The following is a 22,819-nucleotide window of genomic DNA, read 5'->3' as shown; positions in this document are numbered from 1 at the left end:
GCTGCCCCCCAGACCCCCCTTTTTCTTATCTGAGCCAGATCCGATCCAGCGATGTGCACAAGCGCAGTGGCTCCAGCCGCTGTCGCTCTTCTTGTTGAACAGACTGATAGAAGCTGGAGCCATTGGCCCCCCGGCTGCTCTCACCCAAAAGCTGTGATATGGGAGTGGGGGGCAGGGCTGAGTCTCACTGTCTGTGTCAATGGGCACCTGATGGAGAGCTGAAAAACCATTGCACAAAGCAGGTGGGTATAGGCATGTTTGTTATTTTTATTACAAAAAAAACAAGGGTTCAATTTAATTACACTGGCACGAATAGAATGCAAAGGTCAGGAATATGTAACATAGTCCCCCCTGCTCGTCAGCAAAAATGTCATGTTGCAGTGGATCGCTTTTCAGAAGGCATTTGACAGGTGGTGAGTGATATTTTACCGCCTCACTGGCTGCTTTAACTCTCAAAATGCCAACCCACAGCGCAGGGTGGTGGCAGCACAGCCCTGGCCACTTGAATGGGTCGCATTCATCTGCAATAATGCATGTGGTCAACAGCTTGTCTTTACCGCCCTCTGGCCTCCCTCGTGATTGAGTCCTAACACATATGTAAGAACAATAAAAAAGTAAATTGTTCTGTTCTTTGCACCAAATTCAAGTAAACAAGAACAAAGTGCATCCCAGATTGGGTGCACACAAAATACATTGTAAAAGAAAGGAACAGTAGGGGATATACAGTATATTCGGTTTAGAAGATAAACAGCTAACCATCTTTTCTCCACAGTTTTAGCATAGGTTAACCCCTATTGTGGTCTATACCAATGTACATAGATAGGGAAAAATAAGGAACTGGCAGGTGTAGTCGTACAGTTACTCATGAGTTCATAAAAGGAGGAAGTATCAAAATTCCACAAACCTCACGTTTTTCCACACCCACATACAGCCAAGCCAATTAGATAGGTAGTGAATGTGGCACACAAGTGTACATAGATAGTGGGAAATAAGGAAATAAGGAATGGCATGTGTTAGAGTCATACGGTTATTCATGAGTTTATAAAAGGGGGAAGTACCAAAAATCTACAAAGCTCGTGTTTTTTCCACAGCCACCTACATTCAAGCCAATATTATAAGCAGTGAATATGGCATACATGGACTAATGTATGTATACACTACCTTGAAAAAAGTATTCATACCCCTTGACATTTTCACAATTTTGTCGTGTTACAACCAGAAACGTAAATGTATTTTATTGGGATTTTATGTCATAGACCAACACAGTGGAATTGTGAAGTGGAAGGAAAATGATAAATGGTTTTCAATTTTTTTTTACAAATACTGTATGTGAAAAGTGTGCCGTGCATTTGCATTCAGCCCCACCTTTTGCTGCAATTACAGCTGCAGGTCTGTTTCGGGTGTCTCTACCAGCTTTGCACATCTAGAGAGTGAAATGTTTGCCCATTCTTCTTTGCAAAATAGCTCAAGCTCTGTCAAATTGGATGGAGAGAGTCTGAACAGCAATTTTCAGGTCTTGCCACAGATTTTTAACTGGATTTAGGTCTGGACTTTGACTGGGCCATTCTAACACATAAATATGCTTTTATCTAAACCATTCCATTGTAGCTCTGGCTGCATGTTTAGGGTCATTGTCCTGCTGGAAGGTGAACCTAACAGGTTTTCCTCTAAGATTGCCCTGTATTTGGCTCCATCCATCTTCCCATCAACTCTGACCAGCTTCCTTGTCCCTGCTGAAGAAAAGCATCCCCACAACAAGTTTCATGGTGGGGATGGTGTGTTCAGGGTCAGTCCAGGAGCATGGGGTGTGCAAGGCTGTCAGATGGATGTATCTATGAAGCCAAGAGGACACCAGAGCGTGCCAGACTAAGTACAGTATATAAGATAATGGCAAAAATTCTCAGCCTGCAGTGATCTGTATGCATTTTTGGAGCTGCGGACCTAGACTTTCTTACTGTACATGTACTGATTCTTCCACATTCATATGTGTTGTCTACTGTGTTAATGTTTTTATACTGCACTTAGTCTGGCACCTTCTGGTGTTCTTCTGGCATAAGTACATCCAGCTGACAGCCATGTATACCTTGCTTCTGGACAGGTGTGTTGAGACCCTCATGACTATATGACTTATTTTGATGATCAGCAAGTTTTTACTGTTTACATGTTAATTGCCATTCGTTTTTTCTTATAATAATTTGCTACACTCAGATCGCGCCATCTGCTATTTGTATTTGTAAGCCAATAATATCAATGTTTTAATGATGTTACATATCACCCCAAATATTCACTGCAGACTGTATCCTATATAAGGACTGAATGTTCTCTTATTGAAAAAATGCCCTTAAAAAATAATGTGCTATAATATTATAGCGCAATTCAAGCATCTCTGTCCCCAATTTAAGAAATTCATATGTATACAGTATATCACCTGTATGATGCTTTTGGGCACGGCAGGCTTACTCAGTTGCTGTAAATATTAAATCCAACAGTCAAACAGAATATGTAAGTTGGTCAATTGTGTGATCCTATACCCAGTAATGATTGTAGTTTGTTGAGTTGCAGTGTATGCCCTAAAAAGGAGGAAGTATTAGGCACTGTTTCCACTATTGCAACACCAAAGTCACGCGATTTACAATGCGACATTGCAGTGCAATTTTTGATGCAATGTCATGCGACCGGTGAAAACCATGTGAGAACAAGTCGCACCGAAGTCGGAACAAAGCAGTGCAAAAAACTTTTTTGGAGTCGCTGCGACTTGAGTCGCACCGATTAGAATGGGGACCATTGAAATACATGGGTTTTGACTTTTCATGCAACTTCACATGTGTCAAGTCGCACAACAACTTACAGTAGTGGAAACAGAGCCCTAGTAAGTATTATGTGCTGGGGAAGGGAGAAGTGGGGAGGGCAGGAAATTATATATATATATTAGATTCCACATAGGTATGTATCAACCACCAATAAGGGCTATAATTCTACTTTTCATCACACAATGAGAAATGAAAAACGGATCTGTTTTTCGGCCATATTAAAGAGCATTTTTTTTGCAAAAAATAAATACATTCAACATGTTTACTGTTTCTCCTACCAACGAATTTGTAGCACTGTAAGGTAATCTTGTGATTTACACACATTTTCCACACAGCACAGACAGATGGTTGACACACGTGGTTCCTGATTTAGTAATGAATTTTTTGACTCAGCAGTTCAGCGCTCATCGTCACTTCTCTGTTTCCCACCTGATATTTGGATAGCAGATCTGCATCTTTACTAAGGATGAGCTCAGGAGGGTTTGGCTATCTTGTCAGAAAGCTGTCACTGTGCACCACCAGGGGCCAAGGCATTCCCCAAGCCACAGCTGCACATATACAAGGGACGTGTATATGTGTGGCTGTGGGGTCTAGTAGCTGACAAAGGACCTTGTAGGCCTACAACATTTTACATCAAAAGTGATATCTCTATACCGGGACTCAGGGTCGTCTTTAACGTTGATTGGACCATGGGCACAAATTTTCTTGGGGACCCCCCCCCCCATGCAATTTTGCTCTCCACCTACTCTAAGACATACAATAAATATCTGCTAGACTTAAAATCAGTTTACTGTATCGGATTAGGCAGTGATTGCGATTGGTTTCCAGAGGTTACAGCATATCATTACCACTTACTGACTGGTTGCTAGAGGTTACCTTACATATTACGGCTCTCTGATTAGTTGCTAGAGGTTACAGCACATGATTTCTTCTTGTTGATTGGTTGCTAGAGATTACTGTACAGTAATACTGCTCACTGATTGGTTGCTAAAGGTTACAGCACAATAAAATATAACTAAGGTACAACTAACAAAAACTAAGCTACTACCCCTCTAGCAACTAATAACTTACAGTTATATACTTAACATGAGCTAATTAACTAGGCACTTAAACCAGCCTAGGTGGCGGGGACAATACTTTCAGACAGACAGAAACAATAGGACAATGGGAATACAAACAGAGGAGGCACATAATGGGGAAATGATACAATGGGACACATAACACCTTAATAAACAGACTATAGCAGGAGACCTACTTACAATAAACACATTAGGGCAGGGTATCCCAGTCGTTTGAATGGATTACGTTAACATCTACAGTCATTGCTGGTTTGAGGCATAGAGGCCCCAAATATGGAAATGAAACCCCCAGTACCCAGAGTCTGTGTGTTTTGGGGAGACATGAACCTGGAATCAGAAACAATACCACTCCTTGGATCCCCCAGGCATACACCTCACAAAGAGTAGTGTTTCCCTAAATGCCAGGGCCCATAGTCAATGGGTAAGAGGCTTTCTCCTAGTCCTCTCCAAAAGCCCCTGTTCCAGGTGAGTCTGTCACAGCCACTACCTGCACTGAGCACCCATGACTTGGTAGCTTCCACCTCTTAATTTCCATGCCATCAAATGTAGTCTCATGGGGCTGTATAGAAAAACTGGCCACAAGAGAGCAGATCCGTCTTCACTGGCAAAGGCAGTGGTGACTTAATGTCCAGCTGTAGGAGAAACAGACACCAGAGCCTCTTCAGCCAAAATGGTATAATTGCAATTATCGATACTGGAAGTTCCACTGACAGCCTAAGAATTCTACCCTTCCACTGCTGTCTAGGCACAGTACAACTCTTGTACAAGGAGTGAAAGGAGTGAATGACAGAAAGGCTTTGACCTTTCGAAGGGCTCCCTCCGTCTTGAGGTTCTCTGCCAAGGCATGGAAAAAAACAAAACCCTTTCTTTCTGATGTCATTCGGAAAGTCTCGTGGATAATGACTCAAGAGAAACTGGCCAGTATTCAAAATAACACACTAATATGAGAATTTGGAAAATATGGGAACCATGGGCTAATTATATTGGAATATCACTTAGTTGAGACGTATCTACATTCTATCTAGACTCATCTTTACGGAGCTAGACATGTACTCTCTGCTCTTCCTATTTCTCTCTTTCCTTTCTTCCTTTTCTTTACCTTTTTTTTTTCTATTAGTGCTCTTTCATATGTCTCCCGGAGACGTGTTTAAAGATCCTATTTACAGGTTTATCCTTTAGTTTTATTATATTTATAAGCAATATTTTTGGAGAATTAAAAATGAGTTATATTGGATATTTTTCTGTTACTTAATAGAGTCTAGAAAGACTATAATTTAAGTTCATGTGGGGGGATTGGAGGTCCTCTCTTCTGGCACAGCTTGATCCCTATAGGGGTGCCGCAGAGAGATAGGGATATCCGTTCCTCATATGGCTAGCATTTCAGGGGCCTCTTAGGCATAGTCTAGCCTCTTATTTAATGCTTAAGCTACCCTAACAAATATTCTTGTATCTCCGATGTTATTTTTTCCCTTTTTTTCCCCTGCTCTTCTGTTTATATTCGCTTATTAGTTGTTGGTTATCCTTTCTTTTTTGTTATATCTCTCCGGGAGGTATCTTGCTTACACTAAGATGTATTGTGGTTTATTGTCTTTATATTATTTCTTATTTCTTGAAAATAAAATACTTTGAAAGTAAAAAAAAAAAAAAGAGAAAACATACCTGCAAACAATGACCACATAAGCATCTAGCATGCATGAATAGAGAACACCACCATATGTTGCCCAAAATTGCCTTAAAAAACCCTTGGCCATTAGTGATATCAGTGCCTGAGCATGCTCAGATTGCAGTCTTTGGGCTCTCAGCACGATCTTGGAAAAGGGCAAGTCACGAAAGCCACATCACTTCCTGCTATCAATGCTCAGAGTGTACTTGCACTGCCGCAGCCATCTTGGAAATGGCAAACGCCCACAACACAGACAGGTGCAGGAAAGCACTGACAAACAGATAAAAGCATATGGAAAGCCAGGGGTAAATGCTGCCACCTACGCCAAACCTTATTTAAAGCTTTGTTTGATAGGCCTGCACCATGAGAATGGGGCTCCAACCATATAACGGAAAATTGTATACTCACCTTTCCGTAATTTTTCTTTCCTGATGCATCTTCATGGCAGCACACACTGGGTTGTGACTCTGCCCCCACAACCTGACAGGATTGGTTAGCTATAAATTTGAAAGAGAGGCACCCCGCTTCATTCTCTGTATCTATCATCATAATAAGGCGGGATGCTGTGTGCTGCCATGAAGATGCATCAGGAAAGGAAAATTTCGAAAAAGGTGAGTATACAATTTTCTGTTTTCCTGACGTTTCATGGCAGCACACACTGGGAAATAACTTGCCAGTCGGGTGGGTGCAAGAAAAAAGGTAGTATTTATTTAACATGTAGCTGTAGAATTGGCCTGAAACACAGATCTTTTGAAATATACCATTGATAGTTGTGGCGAATCCACTCTATAGTGGGACATGAATGTATGTCTGGAAGACCAGGTTGCTGCCCTGCAGATTGTCTACATTGAAACCATGCAATATGCTGCCCACAAGGTTGCTACTACCCTAGATGAATGAGCTCTGATGCTTTCTGGTATCGATAGCTGTTGAATGGTATAGGCTTTCTTCATGGCCCTGACTAGTCATGAGTGTGAGATGATGCCATGTGACCTTTTCTGTTCCCATGGGGAATTATCAATAAGTTGTCCGTCTTCCTAAAAGAGGCTGTAGCTGTCAGGTAGTTGCTAATAGCTGATTTAACATGCAAGGCATGGGGCTGGCCCTGATCGTCGGTAAAGATTGGAAGATTGATGTCCTGCTTGTAATGAAAAGATGTTACCACTTTTGGAGTAAAGTGATCCGAAGGTCTCAGAACCACTCTATGAGAAAAAGAAAAAGAAAAAAGGGCTCACCAGCCTAGTGCATTATCCTTCAGGTAAGTTTTATTAAAAATAGATAAAATAGAAAACTATTTACAAATGTAGGTGAATGTAAATAGTATCCAAAGTAGCAGCAGAGAGTCTAAAACAGATGTACTCCAGATGGTCACAGAGGAGATGACAAGGGCCACTGCAGGCTGACGCGTTTTGAAGGATTACCTTCTTCTTTAGAGGTAATCATTAAGGCTTGCATCTCTGAAACGCTCTTAGCTGAGGTGATGGTGATGAGAAAGGTCCGTTTGTCCCACAGTGAGATAGAGTCAGCCGGATGAAAAGGGGAATTTGAAAGAGTGTTCAGAATTATCGACAAATCCCATGCCAGAAACATTGGCCTTCTCGGAGGTCTGATCTTTAAACACGCTCTCATAAACTGAATTAGGAGAGGATGTGAGGCCCATCTGAAACCTGTTTTTGCAGATAAAGCTGAAACTTGCACTTTTAAAGTACTTGAGCTTAGTTCCTTTAGCCAGGCCCGCTTGAAGGAATTCCAGAATCTGTGGAGCCTCTGGAGATAGTGGATCCCAGTTATTTTGCTGAGCCATAGACGTAGATGGCGTTAATGGTGTATTTGCTAACCTGGAGTAACGTTGATACTACTTTTGGGAACAGCCTTGATTTAGGAACCCATTCCTCTCAATCTCCATGCCATTAGATGTAGCTTCTCTGGAGCCGGATGAAAGAATCGCCCCTTGATAAGGAGATCCTGTGTCACCAGGAGAGGAAGCGGATCCTCCAGACTGAGCTGCAACAGGGTCGTGAACCAAGGCCTCCTCAGCCAAGAAGGAAATACTGCAATTAATGATGCTGACGACTTCCTGAGCCTGGAGAGGAACCTCGCGATTAGTGGTATTGGTGGAAATATGTACCGTAGATGAAAATTCCATGGGTAGAGAAGGCAGTCTACCCCTTTCGGCTGTTGGGTATGCTGCTCTCGATAAGAACCTCTGAACTTGGTATTTGTGGGTGTCGGGGCCAGATCGATATCCAGGATTTCCCAAGTCTGGGTCAAGAGACTGAAGGCTCAGTGGCTCAGAGACCCATTCATTGTTTGACAGGAATTTCCTGCTCAAGCAATCGGCCAGTAGGTTCTGTGCTGCCGAAACGTACACAGCCCTCTGATCCGTTAGGAATAGTCGGGCGAATTCCAAGATGGGGCGGACCTCCTCCAGTAAGGTATTTCTCCTGGTACTCCCCTGCCTCTGAATGTATGCCACCGCCACCTTGTTGTCCGTCCGAATTGGGACGCTCTTCCCCTTCAAGGATGGTCCAAAGGCTAGAAGGGCTTGAAAGGCTGCTCTGAGTTGGAGAATATTCGACACTAGCCCATGTGCGGGAAACTGCCAATGACTATGCAGATAAGAAAATGGATGGACAGCCGCACTCCAAATAGGTCATTAAAAGAAGACATGCTCTTTATTTAAAAAGGAAAAATACACAGCATACAATCAGCATACAGTGGGGAAAACAGCTGACGCGTTTCGCATTAGGAACTAATGCTTAGTCATAGCTACCAATGACCCTGAGTCGCTTGATCTAGGTAGTGAGCCCCCCATCCTTCTTGACAGGCAGCCAATGTGATTACTTCTGGATCTGGAGGGACTATAGGCCTGTGGTTCCTGAGGTTGCTGACATGCATCCACCACCACATTGACTGTGCCATGCTCCTGCAAATAGAAATTGTCTGAAGAATTGATGCTCCATTACACTGACTGAGAAATAAGGTCTGCAGCAATCTTGTATGCCATTGTGCCCATTGGATCATTGGTAGAGTGGAGGACATAGAACCCAATATACTGAGACAGGCTCTCTGGATTAGGGGAACTACCTTTTTCATGAGGTAGCTGAACTTTGTTCGACTGGGTGTCCAGTTCTTTCCCCAGGAAGATCATGTTCTGTGTGGGCAGAAGGTTGCTCTTTTCCCAGTTGATTAGCCAACCGAAGACTTGAAGTGTCGAGAGTAAAATACTCCGGTAATGAATCAATGCTTCTCGACTGTCTGCTAAGAGCAGGATGTCGTCCAGATAGTGATGCAACCTCAGGCCTTCTTCCCTTAGAAGAGTGATTACAGGCAGCAGAATCTTGGTAAATGTCCTGAGAGCAGAATAAATGCTGAATGGTAGGCATTGGAACTGGAAGTGCTGGTTGTTGATTGGGAAGTGTAGGAATTTCTGAAAGGCAGGATGTATAGGAGGTAGGCGTCCGATAAATCTACGGACAGCATCCAGTCTCTTAAGTTTATAGCTAATAGTATTGATTGGAGGCTTTACATCTTGAAGGCTTCAATCTGTATTTTTTTGTTGAGACTCTAAGTCCAACACTGGACGCAGATCCCCTGTCTTCTTTTTTACTAGAAATAGAGGGGAATAATACCCCCTGCCTCTTTGGGGCATTGGAGCCTCCCGGATTGCCCCCTTCTGTTCTAACTCTACCACATACTTGAACAGCACTTTCCTCTTGTCTGGTGATAGTGGTAGTCTGGTTGACTGAAAGTGATTTCCAGGCAAACTGTTTATGAATCTCCACTTGTGGCCATACTTTATTGTGGAAAGTGTCCATGCGTCTTCTATGTGCTCCATCCAAACCTGTATATATTCCTTGAGCCTGGCTCCCACTTTCACAGAAAGGATGGCGCACCTTCAGAAAGATTTTTGGTGGTCCACTGCCGGGGTAGGTTTTAGGTTTTTGAAGTCTGAAAAAGGATGATTGTTTGTTTCTCCAGCTTCTTTTAAACTCTTTTCCAGGCCTATATGTTCTTGCCTCTCTATACCTCTCTGGTAGGTTACATTTATAGGGCGGCCCCTTCTGCTGGTACCCCCCTGGTTTTGGTCTTCTGTTGGAAGGTATCAGACCAGATTTTCCTCCTGTCACATTTGAGCTATGACTAAGCATTGATATCCAATGCGAAACGCGTCAGCTGTTTTTCCCACTGTGTGCTGATACCTGTAGTGCATTTTTCCTTTACCCAATAAAGGGCACATCTTTTTAAGAAATTGGAGTGCGGCTGTCCATATCTTTCTTCTTTTGCATATCCCGTGCATTGCCTGCACCCATTGGTTTCTGAGTGGACATTGATTGTTCTAGTGTGCTCACCTGGAGCGGCAGCCTTCCTACCTGTTCACATTTGAGATCCAAAAAGATCGACTCTGTCATATGGAATTTTTCACCAGTTTGTTTTTGATGTTGCGTCTGCCACCCATTGCTTAAGCCACAGGGCCCTCCTTGCCATCACTGAAGCCAACATTGCCCTGACCGAAAACCTGATGACATCCACTGACGCTTCTGCGACAAAATCGCCTGCCAGCTTCAACTCTTGGAGGGAACTAATCCTTTTCTCCTGGTCGGCACCCTTGCATGGAGACTTCTCTATATTGGCAGACCAACCAGAAATCGCCCTACCAACTGGTGCTGCAGCAACAGCTGGCCTACCGGCACCGCCTGCCTTAGAGTATGCTTTCTTTAGGTCTAAATCAATCTTCTGATTCAGCACAACATGGAAGGTCACTGCGTCCTTGATTGGTAAGGCGACGTGTCTCGCGAGCCGCATTAAGGAGGCATCGACCACTGGTGGGTGGATCAGGGTTTACATTAGGCTCCTTTAGGAGATACAGTTTTGCCTGTTATTAAGGTTGGATCTTTTATCTGAGCTTTCCCACTCGTCCCTAATAAGGTCCTCCAGTTCCTCTATGAAGGGGAAGGACTCTGGTTCTTTCTCCAAATTAGGGAAATATTTCAGGACCTTGCAGGGAACCTCCTTAATCTCCTCCCATCCTATAGCCTCTTTTACTGATTTTACGAAAGGTTCGACCAGTTTAAAATCAAAACCAGAGGGTATCTCCGGATCCTCACTCTCCGAGGATGATTCTGGTTCCACAGAGGGGTTAGGAGCTGTAGATGAATTGCTTGGACCTGCCCTCTCTGCTTCAGGGGCCAATGTCTCGAGAATGGGTTCACAAAAGGATTCCCCGATGAGATCTGTTACCACTCTTACGTTTGACTCTTTTTCCTTGGTTGCTTCATTGAAGCATGCACGGCAGGCTAATTTGTCTGGCGAGGCTGGAGTGCCGCACACCCAGCAGGCATTTGCTGCACGGCGGGTGTGACAGCTACGGGATGATGGTGACCTTCTACGGTGTGAGTGGCTATGACATGAGCGGCTCGGACGTGAGCATTGATAGCGAGATGAGGATCTTGACCGGCTCATAGATCTTCTGTGGCTTGAGGCATGGCTTGAGCGATGCTGATGTCTGGAATTTGCAGATCTTGACCTGGTAGGGCTGCCAGAAAAGTCGTAGCGTTAGTGGTGAATTGATGCTCTCTTTTTCCTCTTTAATACTTACCCATCATAAAGGACACCTCTGCTTGGGCAGTGGCCTCCCTGAGCAGTGAGCAGGTAACAACACCTGAAAGAAGGTAGCAAATAGAGAATACTGAGGGTAAGATATATAAAGAAATGCAAAAATCAATAAAGGACAGGAAGGGATAGGAACAGGAGCATACCTGAGATTGTTCTGACAGCAGAAGTGGCAAATTTCTAAGGGAAGTAGTGTCCATAGAGCAACCAGCATTTTCTGACAGAAAGCCTGCATTTTTAAAATTGGCACCTGCGTCGCGGCGGAAATTACGTCAGACGCATGCACAGAAGAAGCACACTGGCACCAGCGCCATCTTGAAGAAGGGAAGGATGACCAGGCAGGCCATTTCGCTTCCTCTGGCGCATGCGCAGAAGGCGGCGGAGGACCGCCATGTTGGAGAGGTCTCTGACTCCCTGTGGGAGAACAGGTGTTAGAATGCTGAGAAAAAAAAAAAAAGGAAAAATGAAAATACCTGGTGTCTGAAAAAAAGGTAGGAGGCCACTGCGATATGTAAGCTTCTTTAAAACTTGTGATAAATGACAGAAAATGGGCCCAGAGACCACCAGATTGGGGCTCCCTCCATAAAAAAATTCCTTTGAGTCTGTACCGGAGAGATCTTTCAAGTCAATCTTGTCTGGTGAGGATAAAAAAAGAGAATGAAGCGGGTGCCTATTTCAAATTTATAGCTAACTAATCCTGTCAGGTTGTGGGGCGGAGTCACAACCCAGTGTGTGCTGCCATGATGTATGCATCTCCTGATGCATCAGGAAAGTTCATTTAGAGGCTGTATAGGAAGTAGCGATGGGCTCGGACGTGTTCGGATCGAACCTGCCAGGAAGTCGGCACTGCACACCGCCAATCGCAGGCAGTGTGTATGTGCACCTGCCGGTCGGGAAATGCCTCACTGCCTATGATTGGCGGTGTGCAGGGACAGATTCCTGGTGGGGTTGATCCGAACACGCCTCGTTACTGGGAAGGACTTCCACCCAGGAGAGACTGAACCATGCCCCCCAAACAACCAGAATGGGGCTCCAACCATATAGCCTATTTAGAGGCTGTACAGGAAGGTCTTCCACCCAGGAGAGGCTGAACCATGCCCCCCAAACAACCAGAATGGGGCTCCAACCATATAGCCCATTTAGAGGCTGTACAGGAAGGTCTTCCACCTAGGAGAGGCTGAACCTGGCTGGGGCGCCAAACCGTAAGGGATACCTCACGACTCCAGTCCTGATCAGGTGAGGACAAAAAAAACAGAATACTGAGAGTCGGGTCTGTCTTTGATTTATAGTTAACCATTCCTATCAGGTTGTGGGGGCGGAGCCACAATCCACTGTATGCTGCCTCAGGAAAATGTTTGCCGCAGGTGGCTTTGCTATCAGTAAGGATTAAACCACCTATAAGATTTTTTTTTTTCAATGTCTTCAATGTCCCATTGGGGAGATTTCACTTAGTTGCCCTTCTGATTCTCTAATCCTGTTCCAGTGACAACTAAAACGGTCAGGTTTTTTTCCTTACTTTCGTTCCTGGTTTAAGTACTTACCAGGACAAATAGACGCGATAAAAACCTGACCTTAAAGTGTTTCTAAACCTTAAAAAGTGTAATATATTTCAGCTTTCTAGCCCTTATGTGTGGTGGCTGGATTAGTTATAATTTTTCAGGCTAAGAACCTTTTTTTTAGCAAGTACAGAAAATACCTGATCTTTCCAGAAATGCAGAATCCTTGTCACTTCCTTTGAGCTTAAAATAAAGCACAAACATATTTTTTGTGTAAACGGCTAATCTGAATAATCCATCATGTAAGAGAAACTGTAAGCCTGTGTGCCAATCATAGCGCCTTCTATAGAAACAGTAGAGAAATTAGTGTAGACAAGTAGCAACAAATGTGTTATGTACAAGAACATCAGCTAAAAATGTTTGGGGAAAAAATTAATTTAAAACAGCTAAGGACTGGTAAACTGCAGCATATTACAAGTACATTTTTGTTTTTGGATTTTATTATGCTTTATCTGTCACCACTCTATTATTTTTCTGTTTTCCTTTTTTTGAAAGTGTGTAGCAATAACTCAATTTCCCAGATAAATTATGAAAGAAGTTATGATCAGCACATGCTGACCTTATAGAGGTTCTTCACTCCTGTAGCAGCTGACTTAATAAAAAGAACACTTATCTGTTCAGGGATAAAGTGCCATCCTCACCCAGGCTAATTTTTAATTAGTGTCTGGCATCTTTAGCATAGGAAACTGTCTGACTCCTTGTGGCTTCACAGCCTGCTTCCTATTGGGCATGCGCAGGGACCTGTGACATGTCCCAGAAAGCTGCGGGTGAAGAGGGCTCTAGGAAATCTGAGTGGAAGTGGGAGCAGGTACCTGTTAAAACTAGGAAACCGCTCCCCCTCACCCCAAAAGAAATTACATGCAAAATGTGGTTCCCCTTTTGGGTGAAGTTTCGCTTTAAGCCATACTACTGTACACAGAACAACAAAACACAAATGTTATCTTCCTTGATACAGAAGTGGCATTAGCCGTCATATGATTTATGATATGCAAATATTGATCACAAATATTTTTGGGGAACTGACACATGATTATTTATGCAATTTCCTTAAAGTGTGAGTTAGTAATGGTTAAAGCTCTGTGTAAGCATTTCATAAAAATAATGTGTCCGTATACAGTTATGTGAAAAAGTAAATACACCCCATGGAAGTTGTTAAATCTTTAACCTATTTGTGAATCCAGCCCTTAATGTTTGCCTGTGCAAAGAGATACGCCGACGTAACTCGGAATCTAAGCCCGTCGTAAGTTTAAGTGTATGCTCAAACTGAGATACACTTAAACCTAGCTAAGATACAACGGCCTGCGCCGTCGTATCTTAGGGTGCAATTCTTCCGCTGGCTGCTAGGTGGCGCTTCCGTTGATTTCGGCGTAGAATATGTAAATGACTAGATACGCCGATTCACGAACGTACGCTTGCCCGTCGCAGTAAAGATACGCCGTTACCGTAAGAGGTACGCCGGCGTAAAGATAAAGCTGCCCCCTAGGTGGCCTAGCCAATGTTAAGTAAGGCTGTCGTTCCCGCGTCGAAATTTGAAAATGTTTACATCGTTTGCGTAAGTCGTCCGTGAATGGGGCTGGACGTAATTTACTGCTCCCTTTAGCAGAAATGGCTTCTATTTGTGTAACTGACAAGACATGAATATTTTTTTTTAATATTCTTTATTTACACAAATAGTATCCTAAAAAGCAATGTAGGACAAAACAATGGCAACCTCTCACAAAATCGTAGAATACCATACAGTAAGAGGATGTACAGAGAATACAAAGTGCATGAGTACAAAATTAATGTCACATGACAGATGCTAGCAAGACTATATCTGAATATTTTTTCACTGCTCCATGCAAAATAATTTTAGTTGCAAGATGTTTGTTGGTTTCCTTGTATGAACTGCCTGTTTTAAATCCTCCAACAACATTTCAATGGGTTTTAAATCATGGTATTGACTAGGTCAGTCCATTTCTACTTTTTGAGCCACTCCTTGACACATTTGATAGTGGTGTATTGGATAACTATCAAACTGAAAGATCCATTTCTGGTTCAGCTTCAAACTATAACATTTCCACCACAATGTTCCACAGTTGGTATTGGTTCTTCCGATTTTGAACGCTGTCTTTGGCTCATCCAAACACATCTACTGACACCGTGACCAAACAAGCCTATTTTTGATTCATCAGTCCACAGCACATTGTTCCAGAAGGCTTGGTCTTTGTTTATATGTTCAGCGGCAAACTGTGGTTTTGCCCTAGTGTTCTTTTTGGACAGCAAAGGCATTTTCTTGGCACTGCTCCCATGCAGGTTCAATAAGTGGAATCACTTTCTAATTGTAGATGCATTTAGTTTGACACCAACTATTGCAAGAGTTAAGCCTTGTACACACAATACGATTTTTGGCAGGGGATTGTCTGTTGACAGACTGTTGTCCTAAAATCTTACCATTAGTGCGCTCCTTTTGACAATTGTTGTTCAACTTTCAGCCAACAAATGTTGGGTGACAGGCTAGTAAATTTTAAGCGGACAAAAGGTTTGATGTCTGATTTTCATATGATTTGTACACAAATTCGTCACACAAAAGTCAAAAGTACAAACACACATGCTCGGAAACAATGCTCACCAAACACGAAATTAGCAGAAAGGGCCCAAAGGGTGGCGCTTAAGAGCTGGCTTACTGTGCCACAAACACGACCGTAGTAACATTAGTATGCAAGACAAGATCCTGGCACACGTCCCTTTTGACAAAAATCAGATGCTCAGTTGGCCAACAATCGTACCGTGTGTACAAGGCTTTAATTGTGGGGCTCTTGGAGACTTTTTTTCCATTAAAATGTCAGCTTTGGTAACATATGCAAGGCCAGCCAGTTTCTGGGTAAAATTAGCCATCAGTTGAAATCTATGCTTACAGTAAAATGATTGGTTTCAAATTATTTGGTCACCTTTTCAAACTCAAAAGGCCCCAAAAGGGCCCCAGAGAGCACTCTTGATCTTGACATGATGATACCACACACACACACACACACACACATCAATAGGAAAACAAACCCCAAACCCTAGATATCTGAGGTTGAAATAAAATAGGTTTGATATGCATACTCTAATCATTGACACCTAATCTGTAAGACCCAATTCTAATTTCATGAATTTGATGTGGTGGTAAATGTAGGGGTGTACTTTGTTTTCTTGCATCAAATCTGTATTAGATTATGAGAATGAATACACCTTGGACTTTGTGTAGGTATGTGTCATTTGTTCAAGTATATCATCTATCTTTAGCACTGCTTGAATGAAGATCTAATATTTGCAGGTTCAAAAATGTTGAGAAAAAATATTTCCATGGGGTTTACTTACTTTAACACGACCCAAATTCCTGATGGCACAGTAACTTGTTCTGTATATGATGTCACATGCCACTTCAGGTTTACAATTCCCAGCATGCAATGAGTGTCCAAGCAGTGCAATGAGTGTCCAGGTATCGAACTAGGCATCGGGAGCATCTGCATGAGTACTCCTGCAAATACTCGGTATCAGCACCGATATCGATACTAGTATTGGTATCGGTGCAACCCTAATAATTGCATAGAGCGGCTGGGTCCCCCGCCGGCGCTCATGGCCCCTCCTCTCTGGCCAGGGCCCTTATGGGAAGCCGCTTTACATTGCGGCAGTAGTGCGTCCTTGCATCCAAGTCCTTTTGTTGCATCCATTTACACAGACAGCGGGACTCGGCCCTGCCTCCTGTCACTGGCTTTGATTGACAGCATTGATAGTCAGTGCCACAGCAATACCCTGAAGTGAGGGGAGAAAATATCTGCACGGTGCTGGATTGAATGAGGTCTCAGGTTAGTAAAGGGAGGGGGGTTAGGGGGGATGCTCACACCTAAACATTTTTTACCTTAAGGCAAGGAATGCTTTAAGGTAAAAACATGTTCAGACTTTACAACCACTTTAACAGACAACTGCTGCAGATCCCAACTGCAGTGCAATTTAAATGCACTGTGAAAAAATGCGCATGGAACGTACAGTACAGACCAAAAGTTTGGACACACCTTCTCATTCAAAGAGTTTTCTTTATTTTCATGACTATGAAAATTGTAGATTCACACTGAAGGCATCAAAACTATGAATTAGCACATGTGGAATTATACATAACAAAAAAGTGTGAAACATCTGAAAATATATTTCATAGGTTCTTCAAAGTAGCCACCTTTTGCTTTGATTACTGCTTGGCACACTCTTGGCATTCTCTTGATGAGCTTCAAGAAGTAGTCACCTGGCGCAGCACCCCATCACTCTCCTTCTTGGTCAAATAGCCCTTACACAGCCTGGAGGTGTGTTTGGGGTCATTGTCCTGTTGAAAAATAAATGATGGTCCAACTAAACGCAAACCGGATGGAATAGCATGCCGCTGCAAGATGCTGTGGTAGCCATGCTGGTTCAGTATGCCTTCAATTTTGAATAAATCCCCAACAGTGTCACCAGCAAAGCACCCCCACACCATCACACCTCCTCCTCCATGCTTCACGGTGGGAACCAGGCATGTAGAGTCCATCCGTTCACCTTTTCTGCGTCGCACAAAGACACGGGGGTTGGAACCAAAGATCTCAAGTTTGGACTCATCAGACCAAAGAACAGATTTCCACTGGTCTAATGTCCATTCCTTGTGTTCTTTATCCCAAACAAGTCTCTTCTGCGTGTTGCCTTTCTTTAGCAGTGGTTTCCTAGCAGATATTCTACCATGAAGGCCTGATTCACACAGTCTCCTCTTAACAGTTCTAGAGATGTGTCTGCTGCATAAGGTGGCCTCTTTGAAGAACCTAGAATATGAAATATATTTTCAGTTGTTTCACACCTTTTTGTTATGTATAATTCCACATGTGTTAATTCATAGTTTTGATGCCTTCAGTGTGAATTTACAATTTTCATAGTCATGAAAATAAAGAAAACTCTTTGAATGAGAAGGTGTGTCCAAACTTTTGGTCTGTACTGTAGGTTTCCTGCACCACATTCTAGTGTGAACCTAGCCTAAATGAGTATTTGTTAACATTAAACACAAATTGCCACTGTAAACAAAAATTGAACTTTTATTATTCTGGACTAGAAAACAATTGTAATTGTACATTTCAAACCTTATGTCTACCTTCAGAAGCAGGGAGTTTTGGTCTGACATCACTCTTAAATAGTATATAAGAAGTGTTTGCACAGTAGAATGTGACTGAAGGTATATCGACAAACGAAAAGAACATGATATTTAATTTTTCAGGGAAAAGTACAGTAGAAATTAAGATATCCATCATGCCTTTACTGGAATACGCCTGGCTCTGGATTGTCTAGGCTTCCACTCTTTTATCAACCCTTCAGCTTTCTGTTTCTTTACTTCTGCATATACCTATAAAAAAAAGGGGGGAAATCACTGAGAAACTGGCAGGGACAAGTACATTTACATATAAATATATATATCTTGTTTTCATTCAGAATGAAAAATACCTGAACCGGAAGAACAAAAGTTGCAATTCTTGGACCTACAAAAGCACATGCCAATCCCAGTCCAGCTAAGATAAGGCTATTAAAGCTTTTCTGTGAATGAAGTTATTGCCCCAGATCTAATACGTGGCTGGTAGTTAGGCAACAGTTGCGTTCATCACATGATATTTGCTTCATAACACTTTCAATTCCTTTATTTCATAAGATTTCCTTTCCATTCTGGAAAACAAGCTGTAACGCAATTGAATAGCAGGAATCCTAGAAATACCCTTTTCAGTGTCCTGTAATTCTTGAAATTCAGGGTGTTATGATCAGTCTCAAAGTAGCACTGTTTGAGAAAAATTCAGCTAGCAATGCACAACAGACTGATCACACACTGGGGCTACTGTCAGGCTTTACTTTCCCACAACACATTCATACACAAGAATAATCTTGCCCTAACTGCTTTCAAAGCAGTTACCTATCCATCAATAATGCAGATCAAACCTTGCAAAATATCCTACCTACTCTAATATACTAATTGGTAACTGCTTACTTAAAGCAAAGACTGAAAGTTTGCATTGCATTATAGGAGCTGAATATAACTTTCTAACCATGTTATCGAGAATGAGTGGGTACATACAGGAGGAAACAATCACATTTAGGCCCCATTCACACTATGGTGCAGAGAAGCCAGTTTATCTGTACACATTCTGCAAGGGCACAACAAAAATAAAAATAAAAATTGTTCTCCATGTGCTCTGTTCACACCACTGGTATCACGTGTGGATTTTTTCTGCAGGGGGGAAAAAAAAACTGACATGACAAACATTGGTGTGAAGAGTGCATAACTGACGTGCATGAAAACGGATGTGAAACTAATGTCTCTGCAAGTGAAACTGCACGGGTTTTCATATCAGTTCCCATCAATGTATGATGTGAACAAGCCCTTACCCATATAGGTCCTGGTAGTTAGAATGTTTTAGCATCACTGATATGTGGCCATTTGGTTCCAAACCTGGTCTAGCAAACTTCTTCAAATAAACTTGTTCTGCTAACCAACCTTTTGAGATGCAATCCAACACCTTTATAACATTTCCACCTGTTGCATACCAATTAAAGGAGTACCTCTTCAAATAAAGTATAACTAAAAGGATTTTTTTTTTTAGCTTTGGACAGATGAGTGATTAGAAAGCCTGTCATTTTATATTGTCTGTCTGTGCCCCTTTAAGGAGATTCACCCCCTCTATGTGTCCTGTTCACAACTATCATTGAAAGTAAAAGTAAAAGAAAAAATCACACTTTTTGGGTTGTCCCCAGAAAAGTATTAGAGGGGGAATCTTCCAATGGGGACACTAGTTCTGATGACCTGGGGGACCCCAAGGAATTCCCTTAATTTGCAGGATTTACTCTCACTTCCCATTTGGCTATGGGACAGGAAGTGACATTTCCACAGTGGGACACAGCTGGTGGAAATAAAAATAATCTCACAGAGGTTATAACACTCTGTTCTGAAGAAACTCGTATTCACGAGTGAAACATGTCAGCACGGCATCATTACCCTTGTGACATCTATTCTTAGACCAGACCCTGCAGTCATCTACCTGTGGATCAATACTGCACATACAGAGTGTCACGAACGAAGACTGCTCTGGTGGACTACTTGTTTGTGGATTCTGTCCATGAGGCACTAGGAGCCCTCATCAAGGCTATCCTATCTGCACCCATCAGAGCTTGGGGGTGTTCTGTATAAGAATGAGGATGGCCCGGAGACACAGGACACAGAGTCCCCAGGAGGAGAGGAGGGGGGAGTGTGTGAAGCTGTCAGAGAGACACGGAACCCAAAGAAGAGAAGGGGGATTATGCATCTGGCCAAAAGCAGGACGCCTGAGAGTGTGTGTGTGTCTGGGAAGATGTGGAGTGGGAAAATTTAACGTTTTCAGGACCAATCTGCACTGTGCTTCTTGTATGCGTTTTTGTACATTGGCTTCATGTACTTAATGTAATAGGAAACACTCAACACACAAAGAAAGGGCATGGGCTTTAGTGCTGGCTTCAACCTGGAATAGGGGCAACAGCCAGTACTCACAGGAAAGAAAATGTAATTTTAGTTCAAAACTACTGTACATGTTTGAACAAGACTAAGTGTGGGTCTCCAGTGGGATTTAACAAGCTTATAATTATACAAGATTTATATAGTGCCAACAGTTCGCGCATCGCTTTACATCAGGGAAGACAGTACAGTCACAATGCAAATCAATACAGGAGGGATCAGAGGGCCCTGCTCGTTAGAGCTTACAATCTAGCTTATAAAATTCTGGTGACCCCTTCATGCAACAACAATGAAACGCACCTTCAAGCATAAAGCTTTCTTTGCCTGCCATCTCTTGGTTGCACGTCTGTAGTACTCTGGAGGGAAAGTGTATTCAATGTTTAGCTGTTTGCATACATGCTCAAAAGTGTCATAACGAGTCAGCCGCAGCTCTTTTAACATCTTTTTGCGCTGATCTATTGACATTAGCATCTTTCTCTTGTTTGCCTTGTCCTACATAAAAAAAACAAAAAACAAACACAAGAAATAATAAACCATGTTGAACAGCATCAAGATCAAAAGATGTTCTGCAACCTTCTCGAGCTTAGCTTTAAAGAAAAGCTGTGGAGTGACCTTTTAGAACTCACTCAGATGTCCTGTCTGCAGTAATGCAATATGCTTATGCCAGTCTACACAGTTGTGTTTCTGTCTACTGGAATCACTACTACTATCACCACTACTCAGCAGAAGCATTTAACTATGATGATGAATGAAAGTAGTCTTATTTTTGCACACAGATCCTAAGGGCTCATGCACGCTACCCACATTAATCTACATAGATTAGCACAGATTCAACGAAAAGGGACATAGAAAGAAATGGTTTCACACCACAGCACTGCAGCCATGCTGCATTTTTATGCAGTGCAATACACCAAACTACATGTAAATGCACTGCGTCACAAAGACTTGAATGAAGTGTTGTTTTATGACACTTTAATAAATGTAACCACTTGACCTCTGGAAGGTTTTACTTCCTTCATGACCAAGACATTTTTGCTGTTTGACACTGTGCTACATTAAAAAGGATAAGTATTTTTTTTTTTGCTATTCATACTTACTTCGGTGGATGCGGCATCAGACTGATGCTGCATCTGTCCCCTTTCATCTCTGCACTGAGAACTGAGCCACCGAACACTGCCGATGGCTCGGTTCCCACACCTCCCCGAGCAGAGTCATGCAGACTGTCAGTCAGCATGGCTTCTGCTCTACTTCTCAGCGCTCATTGGAGCACTGAGCTGTGGAGGGGCGGGGAGAGGCTGTCTTAGTGGCTCGATGAGACTGCCATCAATCAGGGCACCTGGCGGTTCCCGACTTGGAAGTCGTGATGACGCGCTGCCCCGACTGATGGCAGCGACATCAGCGGAGAGCGTACTTCAGATCGCTCTACGCTAAAATTATGTCACAGGAGTGCAAAACTATCTGCACTCCTGTGACCCTTAGGAGAAACCCAGCCTAAAAAGCTCAGGCTGGACTTCTCTTTAACTGGCAATTGCTTAGCTATGCAACATTGTACGCAAATTAAATTTATATAATTTTTTCACACAAATTTAGCTTTCTTTTGGTGCCATTTTATTTTTACTATATAAAGAAAAACAATACTGAAAATGGAGAAAAACTCGATTTTTCTTGTTACTCACCGTAAAATCCCTTTCTCTGAGTTAATTGACGGATACAGTGTCTTCTATTCTCGATCATAGGCTTATATCGCCACCTACAGGAGTAGGACACTAGGCAGTAAAAAGGAAGGTGAGCAATGTCCTCATTCCAAAGAAAAGCAGAGACCACCTTCCGGAGAAAAGAAGGGCACGGACGGAGAACCACGTCATCTCTGTGAACAACCAAATGAGCAGACCTGCAGGAGAAGGCCTCCAACTCCGACACTCTGAGAGCAGAAGTGATAGCCACTAAAAGTCCACCTTGTGGGACAGTGTAAGCAAGGGAATCTCCCCAATATTCTCAAAAGGAAGTAGTTGAAGAACAGAGAACCAAATTCAGAATCCAAGGTGGCAAAGGGAAGCGCACTGGAGGAGCCAAATGCTGAACTCCTTGAACAAAAGTACGGACCAAAGTGTGTGTGGCAGGGGGATGTTGAAAGAAAATAGCCAGAGCAAAAACCTGCCCCTTGATGGTACTTAAAACCAACTTCTGCTCAATGCCCCGTTGCAGAAAGGCCAATATCCTAGCCACCAAGAAAGAATGCGGATAAACACCTGCAGCCTCACACCACCATAAGCGTTCCAAGTGCGATGGTATAATTTTCCTGGAAGTAAACTTTTGCGCTTTCAGCATGATAGGAAGGATGGACTCCGACAATCCCCTAACCTTTAGAGCCTGGCTTTCAGTAACTAAGCCACTAAAGCCAGAGACTGGAAAGCAGGGTGGATGATCATCCCTCGAGACAGAAGATCTTTCCTGAGTGGCAGACGCCATGGGGTATCTGTGACCAACTGCACCACGTTGAAATACCAGGGGTGGCGGGGGCCAATCCAGAGCCACTAAAATGACCGGAATGCCTTCGGCCTCTATTGTTTGCAGCAGGTGGAATAGAAGCTGGA

General features: G+C 42.9%; 1 protein-coding gene across 1 annotated transcript in view; it reads right to left on the bottom strand.

The window, feature by feature from the left end:
• Positions 1-17,770: 17,770 nt before the first annotated feature.
• Positions 17,771-22,819, bottom strand: part of MRPS15 (mitochondrial ribosomal protein S15) — a 31,239-nt gene continuing 26,190 nt past the window's right edge. The window contains exons 7-8 of the mRNA XM_040337341.1: positions 20,526-20,717; positions 17,771-18,098 (exon numbers count right to left, since the gene is read on the bottom strand). Coding sequence (XP_040193275.1) covers positions 18,003-18,098; positions 20,526-20,717 — 288 coding nt within the window. The 3' untranslated portion in view covers positions 17,771-18,002. The remainder of the gene's footprint in view (positions 18,099-20,525; positions 20,718-22,819) is intronic.

The sequence above is a fragment of the Rana temporaria genome, chromosome 2 (assembly GCF_905171775.1).
Source record: "Rana temporaria chromosome 2, aRanTem1.1, whole genome shotgun sequence".
NCBI classification, from domain to species: domain Eukaryota; kingdom Metazoa; phylum Chordata; class Amphibia; order Anura; family Ranidae; genus Rana; species Rana temporaria.
This window is presented reverse-complemented; position numbering and strand designations above follow the sequence as displayed.